Consider the following 12,015-nt stretch of genomic DNA (forward strand, 5'->3'; position numbering starts at 1 on the left):
CAGAAATGGAATTTGATCACAGATCTCCCTCACCACAAACATAGTATAAACACCATTATAACAGAAATAAAACAACCAAAGACACTTGATTCAACAATTAAGTGTTTTTGGTTGTTTCATTTCGGTTAAGGTCAATGTTGGATATAACGGTGCTATTCTAATAGGGCATAATTTAGATCACATTTAAAACAAAACATTTGAAAGAACTCTGAGTGTCAGATAACAGTGACATCAAATATATGGATGAATTTATTGGGGGAAAGACACAATGTTTTCCTCAAACTCAGGAAGCTGTAATTTTGCAGAGTTTCTTCAGGGCTTCTTTGACATCCTTGTTCCTCAGGCTGTAGATCATGGGGTTCAACATGGGGAAGAGGACTGTGTAAAATGTGGAGACAATTTTCTCCTGCTCCAGGGAATAGCTGGAACTTGGGCGAGCATAAGTGTAGATACCAGAGCCAAAGTATAAGGTAACAGAAATCAAATGAGCAGAACATGTAGAAAAGGCTTTGAGTTGACCTTGTGTAGAGCGAATCCTCAAGATGGCAGCAATGATGAAGAGATAGGAGGCAAAGATTAGTACAATAGGCGTGATGATATTGGAAGCCACAAGGAAATACAATACCTCCTGGTAACTGTCCTTCACATCACATGCCAGCTTTATCAAGGGTGGAACATCACAGAAGAAATCATCAATGACATTATCCCCACAGAAATTCAAAGTGAATGTGTTGCTAGTAAGTATGGTAGAATTAACAAAACCACCAATGTAGGAAATGCCAACCAGACACATGCATAACCATCTAGACATGGCCTGAGCATAGAGCAGTGGGTTGGAGATGGCTACATAGCGGTCATATGCCATGGCTGCCAATAGGTAGCACTCACTATATCCCAGGCCTGCTGAGAAAAAGAACTGAGCCAAACATCCAGCAAAGGAGATGAGTTTGTCCTCAGAGATACAGGTCACCATGATTTTAGGGGTATAAACAGAGGAATACCAGAGATCCAGAAAAGACAGATTCCCAATGAAGAAATACATGGGAGTATGCAGCCGGGAGTCAGTATAGATTAGTACTATCAAAGTGATATTCCCCATCAGGGTCATAAAGTATACAATGAGAAAAAGTACAAACAGGATGAGCTGCATCACAGGATCCTGGGTGAAACCAAGCAGGATGAACTCAGTTACACTATGGTTGCCTTCTTCCATGTCTGTAGAGTGTGTCACCTCCCATGAAAAAATGGTTTAGAAGCACCATTGTCCATACCTAGGTAAAACAAATGAAAAAAAAACATTGTGTGATAGGGTAGGCTATACAAATCAACAGGCAGAAATATTTGGTGCTCTCTGCCTGCCATGTGGGTAAATTTTAGCACCAGAAGACATTTAAATTTTGAGGTGATTTTGGGTGCTCAAAGTCTCTAAGGAGAGATCTCAAGTTCTGGTGATTCCTACCAGTCTGAAAAGGTTTCAAGAACATGCTACGTCAATGACTTCATTACTGCCATGCAAATCCCAACCCAGTTAGCTTCAAAGAGCCTTGTTATGAGCCAGAACTCTGAAATAAGGATTCTTACAAGCTGTTAAGTCAATGGAATTGACTTAATAGTTCTCTAGTTCAGTACACGTACTTAGTACTTAATATAGTTCTACAAGATCCACACCTATGATAATGGAGTATATAACAGGCAGCAAAGGCTGAGACAGATTCATTCCATCATCCACCTTTGTGGTAGATGAAAGCTGAAGCAGAAACCCTTGGACTCAGACAGATTCATCCCATCTCACACCACCTTGGTGGCAGGCTCTCCTCCTTCGATACTCCACTGAAACCAAGACTCCAGAAGTCCTTCAGAAAACTAGCTGAGCCCCAAGTGAAGGAGACAAGACTTTGAAGGAGACAAGAAAGGATTTGGACTTTAACACCTGGCTGTTCTTGTGGTGATTACTGAAATGAAATAAAGGCTGCTCCCAGGACCCCCAGAGATCCCAAGAAAACTGAACCAGAGAACATTACAGAGCCTCATTAGCTTCTGATATGAAGAGCCACCTTCAACAAATATATCTAACAAGTTCTGTATAAAATATGGAAGCCCTGGCTGAGGAATCAATTTAAATTATGTATAGTTTTCCACTATTAGGCATTAAGGCCATTCTTTCTTTTAATTAATGGAATCTCATTAATCAGTTCTCTATTAACCTAGTGGATCAAGGACTTATAGAGTTATTGCTTCATCAGTGAGTCCAACCCTTTTATTGTTCACAAAAGGAACATGAGCTTCAGGGAGTAGATGCGGTTTATCCAGGATGATCTGCCTACAAATTCAGTTCTCATTCTATCAAAAATAAATCCCTCAATTTTTTTTTATCTTCTGCTGTATTACAGCATATGTTTATATGATTTTTTGCAAACATTAAGAAACATAAAATATCAGATCCTGAGAGTTGAAAAGTCCTACATAAATCATTATCAATGTAACTCAAGTCTGAAAAGAATTCTTACTGCAACAAATCTAAAAGTGGGTATATAGCCTTTGCTTGATGACTTCCAGTATCAAATAAAATGTTTTATTATTTTAAATTAAAATGCCCCATCTGCATTGAGTTTAAAAACAAAATTAATGAAATAAATCCATCAAAGGACTTTTCTTTGAATTTTATAATAAAAACTTCTACCTCCATACCACTACTTGAACATAATGTGAAGTAGTGAAATGTTATTCTATCATCATCACTACCATTAGGCATGTTAACATAATTATTTGATACTGTGCTAAGAGGGCAGCTAGATGATGGAATGGGTAGAGTACTAGGACTGGAGTCAGGAAAACACATCTTCTTGCGTCCAATTTTGGCCTCAGACATTTTATAAGCAGTCATATTTGCCTCAGTTTCCTCATTTGTAAAATGAACTGTGGGAAGAAAGTGGCTAGCCAGTCCAGGATATCTGTTAAGACCCTGACTGGGGTTCTGAAGAGTCAGACATGACTAAAAAATGAGAGTACTGTGCTGGTAGTCAATAATACATGAGATCACATTCCATGTCTGATACTAATACTGTTTTACTTAGGGAAGTCATAACTTATCAGTAGCTCAAGCTTGAATGTTCCTGCTCCTCATCTTCTGAAGTCTTCTTTCAGTTCAAATCTCATCTTCAGAAGTAAACATTTCTTGGTTCTTTCAACTTCTAGTAACCCCTCACCTCAATTTACCTTCTTTTTATTATGTATGGATGTAGTTATTTATTTATTTATATATCTTTCACTTCCCCCGTAGAATATGAACCCCTTGAAGATAGGATTTGTCTTTGTAGCTGCAGCCCTAATTCTGACTCTGAATTGGTAGAGAGAATTCTGATTCTAGGAGTTCCACATGTTATTGAGATCCTTCGTGTATTTTCAATCATATTCAATATTATTGAATATTTTTATTACTATTATTGAATAATGATTGAATAATAAATAAATAAAACAAATAAATCTTTGTTGTTTATGTAAGGGATTTCATTTTATCCTCAGAATAGCTCCATAGGGAGGTAATGATTTATAAGGAGATATTTCAAACCACATGATATTTTTGTGAAAGAAAAGGTATTTATTTGGGCTTTATGCTGACTATTTAAAAGATACATCATCATGCTCAGACAGATATGTGGTAGAGAGGATATAATGTTGGAACTGTAGTTCATAAGACCTAAGTTCAAATCCTGTTTCCGATACTTATCAGCAATATGAATTTGGGCAAGTGCCTTCTTTTCTTTCTCTTTCTCAGTTTCCTCTTCTTTAAAATGAGAGGAATCAAGATTCTTGAAGTGTCCTTCAAGCTCCATTTCTAATATAAATCTCTGATATTAGGATTGTTTAAGTACATGATAAGGTTGGACTAAATGCAATTGTAACAAGCAAACAACGAACAACTATTAGAAGCTCTGGACAGAGGAGCCCATGCAAGTTAGGACACTATTTTGATCCAATTATAAGCTTTTCTATCACTTTAGCAAATGAAATTGTCCAAGCCATGAACTGTTAGGAGATTCTGGTACTGGCCAATGAATCAGTCTTTGACCTTATTAGACAGATGAAAAATATAGCCTTCATGTTACTGAATTATACAGTCACATTGGTCGTTAGAGTCCCACCTCTTCTGATAGCTTTTCAAGCTCATTAATAATCTGTGCTAGTCTTTTACTAAGTGACACAAGAGATTATGGAGATAGGGTTCTCTGCATTCTACTACTCCAATTTATATTTGCCTTACTGAGACACATAAAAATGATGTTTCTTATCCATTCTCACACAGCTGATATCACAGTGGGGACAATTTCTATTTCCAATTGTGTAGCAGAAGAAGTTCTGGATGTACAAACAGAGAGGTAGGGTTGAAATCTCAATGCAGTTATTTTAGCTCCCCTGGTGATTTTGGACAAATCATTTAACCTCACCTTTTGTCATTTCTCTCAACTGTAAAGAACTCAAGAATCTTCTAAGGCCTTCAAAATATTAATCTCTGATACAATGGTTATTGGAATACTGGAATATTGGAATATTGTAGCAGGTTATCCTGTCTCTATTTTCCCATTTCTAATACATTGTTTCTTTCTCATTTTTTTCATTAATTTTCTCTTTCTTCTACTATTATAATATACACTCAAGCAAAACAAATATCTACTTTTAGTTTAGTCCTTTTCCAGTTGTGTCTAACTGTTATTGACCCCATTTGGGATTTTCTTAGCAAAGATACTGGCATGACTTGCCATTTTTTCCCCATTTCATTTTACAGATGAGGAAACTGAGGCAGTCAAGTGACTTATCCAGGGTCATACAACTAAGTAAGTGTTTGAGGCCAGATTTGAACTCAGGTTTTCCTGACTCCAAGGCCAAGACTCTATGAACTGTGCCACATAGCTGCCCAATTTTTTGCAATGATCATGTGCAGTAAATAAAATTCTCATTGTACTTCCTGATTCTATCAATCATCTGCCTATTAGTAAAAGTGTAGAATTTTTTTTTTTTTATCTCTCAGGCTGAATTATTATTATTCTCATCATTCTCAGGCTGAATATCATGCAATGATTTTGTCATGTGACTCCTCTGTTCAGCAATACTCAGCGGCTCCTTCCTTCTAAGGTCTGTTTCCCCATCTGGTATTCAAAATTCTACACAATGATAGATGACATTACCATCTAACTTTCTCTATGCCCTCCTCCCTGCATTCTAAAAATTGACAAGCCATGGAATATTCTACTTCCTAACACTCATTGCCATCTTACCCCTTTCTGTCTTTGTTTGGTGCCTTCTCTCTGCCTTGAATGCCCCCTTCCTTCTAATTTCCTGCTGAATTCCTGCCCTTCCTTTAAAAGCTAATTCATGTCACCTTTTTTTCCCCACACAAGTCCTTTCCTGATATCACAAAATTTAAGAACTCACTTTATGTTATTATGCTATTTAACTAAACACTAATTATAGGACACTGTCAGTTATTATAACTTATGTTAATGTCTTAACTAGTAAGTTTTCTGCAGGCATGTACCTAGTCTTAATCTTAAATGTGTCACTTCCCAAAATGTGTCTCACTGTGCCTAACACAGTGCTCTGTAGCTAATAGATAATTAATAATTACGGGACTGTATTTCATTTGTTTCATTATATAGCTGGATCTTTGGGGATAGGAGAAATTATATTAAATGATAAATCAATAGCTGGTTTTTAAGTTAAAATGATGTGGATTCAGGGCCTACCTTTATCCCATATTAGCTGTATAACTCTGGTTACATTGCTAAGGCTTGTAGGATCTCATAAAAAATTCATTAAAACTATAGGGCCTAAAAGTATTGCCAATCTGCATGAAGAAAGGGAGTTCCCATCCTGGAAATTTCTTGAATAAGTGAAATCACAGATGATGAAAACCATTACCTCTAGTCTACTTCACCCCATGCTACCACCAAGACCCCCAAATAATAAATCTTAGCTAAATTAAGGCATTTAGCACAGATTTTTCTAAATATGACTTTTCAAATTTTTAATTATTTCCTTTGATATTCTTGAATTCTTGTTTTTCTAAATTATAGCTAATTCAGCAAAATAATGGTTCGTAATTTAATTTAAATAGCATTGGAAGGGAAGGAGGAAAAAACAAAAAAAATTAACATGACAATTTTGTTGTATATATATATATATATAAAAGGAATTAAAAGTTGCACATAACAGATTTGAAGTTTCATATGAGATTGTCTTTTTCATTGTACTTATACTATGGAAATCTTAAATATTTGAGATGAGACCTTAGAGGATTAATGTATAGGATTAGATACAGATTGTTCAACTCTTAATACACACTTTCTTCAAACTTCTGAGTTCATAACAGGCTTGAGTACCCACAATTGTAGTGTTAGAAAAATGGAATGGACCTGTGGGATTTTTCTTTCAACTAAAGCTCTTGAGGTAGCAAAGTGGAAAGAATAATGTATCTGGTATCAGAACACCCAAATCTCAATCTTTATTCTGCACATGCTTGTGGTCCCAGAGTTTTTTTGTTTTGTTTTGTTTTTATAAAATGAAACTCTTAGATGAAATGCTTCCCAGTGCCCTTGCAAATTAATTATATGAGCTCATGAATCTATGAGAACAGATGCCTGACCACAAAAGGAAAAATAATACTTATGGGATTTCAATCATCATGTTAGACATGTGTTTTAGCTAGCTGGAGCAGATGTATAGGAATTTATCTGGCTCCTCAGTTGCTACCTCATTTTAGCGGGCAGCTGCATTTATTTATGCTTCACCAAACAGACTATCAGCTTGTATTGCAAGAACAAAAAATTTCTAGTGAAGCCCCATCCCTGATTCATACAACTTACCTAAAAATGAGCAACACAGTCATCCCAATGGAACCCTCCCTACTCTGCTGCTCCTGGAATCTTTTGTACTTGCTGTGTATTCTCCAGGGCTCAGATCCCAATCAAGTACACTCTTGGTCTGGAAGTTCTTGCATGTGGCAATTAAACCAAATTTCCTTTTGATTGTTTTGGTTTTGTTCAATTCCACAAGAGGATGCAGTCACACTAGGGAATCATGCTCTCCAAAGTTAATTCATCCTTGACTTTCTTCCTTAATAAAACTTAGAGGCTATTGGGAAGTAATAACCATGACTTTCCATGGCAACAAAATCCAATAGAATATGTAGATTGGGGTTGAGATAGGAGAGACCTCTACTCAAATGCAAGGGACTCAGCTTCTCAAGCTATTTTTGGAGCCTCTAAAACCCCTAAAATTATTTCCATGAAAAATGGAAAAAGAAAAAAATAAAGAAAAGGAAGAAGATGAAATATTTTAATTCATTTGAAAATAACAAGGCTTCTCTCTGACAAAAGACTTCCTAAAGTAATGATGGATATTTTTACTGTTCTTTAACATTGCCTATGAATTTTTAACTTATTCCTCATATGAATTAGAGCTTATCATGTTCAAACTACTATACAATGTGCAATACACACACATACAAAAATCAAATGATCTCTGGCTTCAGGAGGATTATATTATACAATATGTATACAGGTACAATATGTACAATATGTAGGGGGGACAATATGTAGACAGGTAAACAAATACAATAAAAATTGAGTCTGTAGAAAGTATTCATGAAAGGAACAAAGTCATGATGTCAGAGCAAAGACAGGGCCTCACATAGTTCTTACAAATTCCTCTCCAAAGAACTTTAAAATAATACCTCAAAACAAATTCTGTAATGTCAAGACCCACAAAAGTACAGGGAAAACAATTTCCCAGACTAAGACAAATGAGAAGGTCAACAGAAATGTTCTATCACATCAGGGTGAAAAGTCTAGCAAATTCAAGTACAACTAATACCCAAGGAAAACAGCAATAGATCTTGGGACCAACTGAATTGACAATGTTGACTTTGAAAGCTCTCAGCCCACCGATGGTAAGGAGATAAGATATTGGGCAGAAGAAAATTACAGGAGTCTCATTATTTGGCAATAGGTCCAGAACTCCCTTATATTACTCATATGCAGGTTCATATCACAGATCTGGATCTCATGCTCAGGATGAGAAGGAACAATATCACACAGAGCTATTATGTGCATGATGGACCTGATCCCTATTTCGGAGCAGAAAATCAATGCATGTATAGACAACATCAAAGGCCAATAAGTTTATAAACCCACCTGTCCTTAGATCATATCGTCTTGGAAAAAATATAAATATAAATTGTAAAAATCAATTAACAGATATAGAGTAAAAGTGTGGATATATGTAAGAATGAATGAATCATGTATGAAAATCATGAAAAAAAAACATTTAACTCCTCAGTAATGGAAGCACCAAAATACAGAAGAAAATAACACCTTTAAAAAGCAGAATAGATTAAATGGTAAAAGAAAAACAAAAATCCACTAAAGAGAAAAACTCTTTAAAGGAAAAAACTGACCAAATGGAAAAGGAAGAGGAGAATCAAGAGGATAAGGAATAGGATAATGAGGAGGAGAACAAGAAAGAGAAGGAAGAGGAGGAGTAAAGAAGCCTCAACCCTCAAGAAGCTTCTAAAGAGAAAGACAATAAACATATAAGTAGCAAGAAGATAGATAATACACACAGATATGTATATAGATGATCATATAAATATATAGCATATGCATATTTATATGTGTGTACACATGCATGCACATAAATGTATGGAATAGATATGTCATCTGAGTTCTTCCCTCTATCTTCTTGATGAATTTCTCTTTTAATGTCTATCACAAAACCTAGTTTTCACATGGATTTCCCCTTACCCCTCTGGGTTGTAAACCCATTCATACAACATTAATGTTTTATATTGTAATATGTAACTGTTCTGTTTATCTTCTTTTATACATATATGTTAGGGCAGCTAGGTAGAGCAGTGGGTAGAGTGCCATGCTGGCAAATCAGGACTCACCTAATCACAATTAAAAGATATATTAATTTATATAGTTCAAGGTAGATGATGAAGAGCAATCATGAGTTAAGCCAAAAAAATCATTTTATTTGCTATCTATCTCAAAATGCAGTATTACCAGTTATAGAAAGTAGTGAATGTTCTCAAATCCTAAAGGAAAATCTTGTTTATAAAAACTTGGAAAATCCTCTTTTAAAGTTCCTGAGGAGTTAGAGGAAAGAAAATAGATGGGAGTGATAAGATGTCACAAATTGGGCATAAAACAAGTAACTAAATTACTGATAACAATTTTGACTTTTTATAATTAAAATTAGTTCCTAGTTTATCTGTTTTTCTTGTCTGTCTAAAGTAGTATATTCATTTGAAGATCTGAGCTGCACACATTTTATTAGGCATCTTCTCAGGCCAACTCCTTGTTGAAGCTGCTAAGGAAACTGAGAGTGAAATGTGTAAAGTCTGAGATTTCTCACCTTACGATAAATGATTTCTGTTTATGATAAAGAAATAATAAATGTTCCTTAAAGCTCTATATATTATTCATGATCTCTTAGCTAGGCAAAAAAATCCTTATTCTACTCTCTCCATAGTCTGAATTCCCAAGACCAAACAAGAGTAAGGAAAAATTGAGATTCTTACAGCAAACATCTCACCTTGATTCACTTTCAGCCAGATCTGGTGTAGAACTTTAAAGTCCAACATAAATGTTATTTATTATTTTTATTATTATTATTGCATAGCTTCTTTTGGGAAATATAAGAATGATAAAAATGCACCAAAGAGATTATATGTCTTTTTTTGTCTATATAAAAATTATTTTTATTATTGTTGCATAGCTTCTTTGGGGAAATATAAGAATGATAAAAATGCACCAAAGAGATTATATAAGTTTTTTTTTTTTTTTTGTCTATGTAAAAAACCTTTCCACAATATCTTAGTCTGTGTTCAAATATTACCAAATACAATTACCTCCGAAACTCTCATTTGAAAGGCAGGGAATCTGAGAACCAGAGAGTTCCTCTCTCATCTTCAACTTCCCCAAGGTCACATACTTGGATTAGAACTTGAGTATGAATGTAGGGTCTTTGATTCTAAAATATGAAGTCCCTTCATGGTATGACTGTGGCTGCTGGTGAGGCATTGTGTGTGCATTTTCAGATATAGGTTAAATGGAGACATCTGCACTCACTGTATCTCTTCATAATAGCAGGATAGAAAAATGGTACCAGAAAACATGAAAAAAAAAATCTATGAGAAGCTACAGGATCATCAGTCATGGCCAGACAAGGCTATAATGCAGAATGTTCTCTCCATTTTTTGAGTTCCTTATTGAAGGTCTTCAAGAACAAATAATGATCATTTTTCAATTATATTATAGTGGGACTTAGATCTTGGTAAAATATCACCATGAAGGCCCTTTTAAATCCTACTATTCTTTGATTGTACTACGAATGAAAGAAACAAATCCATGTGTGAATGAATGAATGTGGTAGTGAATTAATTCAGTCCAATGCCTTAAAATAATTATAGCTTTCTTTTCACAGTTAATATTTTATTTGGTTTCAAATCTGTTTAAGAGCCTAATGTCAGTGCCCAACTTAAATGACTACATGAAAATACAGAAGAAATCAGCTGCCAAAATAATGGCTTCCTAATGAAATATGTCTTCATTGAAATGCATAAAGTAAAGAAGAAAGTTGCATAGCTCTTACCCATTCCTGAAATTGCACATGGTAAGGGGTGGGTGACATCTGATTGATAGTACTTCCATTTCTTTTTGAAGAATTAAACATTTTTGCCTCTTTTTTTCTGTTTGGCCAATTATGTTTTTTGAGTGGCCCAAAAATTCATTGAAGAAAAAACTCCTTAAAAAGCAGAATTGGCCAAATGAAAAAGAAGTACAAAATTTCAGTGAAGAAAATAAATCCTAAAAAAATATTAATAGAGCAAATGGAAGCTAAATGACTCTACAAGATAGCAAAAAAATAAAAAAATAAAAAAACTAGAAAAATAGAAGACAAAATGAAATATCTCATTGAAAAAACTGATCTGGAAAATAGAATCAGGTACTTCATTCAATCTTACAGGCAACAATTTCCCTAAAAAGTTGCTATTTATAGAATTGCATATATATGAATTGTTTCATAGTTAGTAGATCTACAGCTCTTTAAGTTTTACAAAGAGCTTTTCAACATATTATGTCATATTGATCTACACAATGACCTGAGAAATAGGTGTTTTTATCTTTATTTTGCCAAAATGAACCTGAGACAGAGAAAAGTTAAATGAATTATTCATAGTCATATAACTGCTAAGTGACTAGGATCTTATTTAAACTCAGTTCTTTTTGACTCTTGGTCCCATTCATTTGTCCATTGGGCACCTTAGTTGTGGGGTCTCAAATCTTAGGCTTTATGATTACAGATACAACTTTAATATATTTTAGTAGCTTTGAGAAGTCAACAATAGCTTATTAATCAAATCCTATATGTCAGTTACTCTATTAAGTGTAGTAAATAAAAAGAAAGGGACAAGATAATCCTTGCCCTTAAGGAGCTCACAGTCTTATCAAGAAGACTTTATGCATGCAAACAATATGTGGGATTAATTGAAGATAATTAATGCAAGGAAGGCACTAGATTTGAAAGAAACTAGAAAAGCCTTTTAGTAGAAGTTGAAACTTTAATTGGGATTAAATCCCCTTCCTCAGAAGGGGGTGAAGCAGAAAAGTATGTAGTTTATAAACACGAATCATATATGGAATAGCTTATTTATTCCCGGATAGAAAATGGGATACCAAATTAAAAAAAAAAAAAAATCACGAAAGTATTATAACAGAATTCTGATACTTATCACTGCTACTACAGATGGTAGGAAGCTAATATTCAACCCTCTTTGTAAAGTTACGGTCCTAATTAGTCAATTTATAATCTTCCTCTTCCAATCAGAGTTCAAATACTAATGAGGATTTTCTTTCCAGTGGCCTTACTTCTTTCTAAAGTGGATGCTTTACTTAATGCTAAATCTTAATACAAATAATGTTTTTTCATTCATATTATCTTCATTAACCTTTC

General features: G+C 34.5%; 1 protein-coding gene across 1 annotated transcript; it reads right to left on the bottom strand.

Annotated features, from left to right (window-relative positions):
• Positions 1–283: 283 nt before the first annotated feature.
• LOC141546902 (olfactory receptor 9G19-like) lies at positions 284–1,225 on the bottom strand. The gene has a single exon (XM_074275059.1). It carries the CDS (start codon positions 1,211–1,213, stop codon positions 284–286), a length of 930 nt encoding a protein of 309 aa, XP_074131160.1. The 5' UTR covers positions 1,214–1,225.
• Between the last annotated feature and the right edge of the window lie 10,790 nt (positions 1,226–12,015).

This window comes from Sminthopsis crassicaudata, chromosome 6, assembly GCF_048593235.1.
Source record: "Sminthopsis crassicaudata isolate SCR6 chromosome 6, ASM4859323v1, whole genome shotgun sequence".
In the NCBI taxonomy this organism is placed as follows: domain Eukaryota; kingdom Metazoa; phylum Chordata; class Mammalia; order Dasyuromorphia; family Dasyuridae; genus Sminthopsis; species Sminthopsis crassicaudata.

Excerpts from the sequence above, each read along its gene's own strand:
- LOC141546902 (XM_074275059.1), bottom strand. The coding sequence starts at position 1,213 with ATGGAAGAAGGCAACCATAGTGTAACTGAGTTCATCCTGCTTGGTTTC.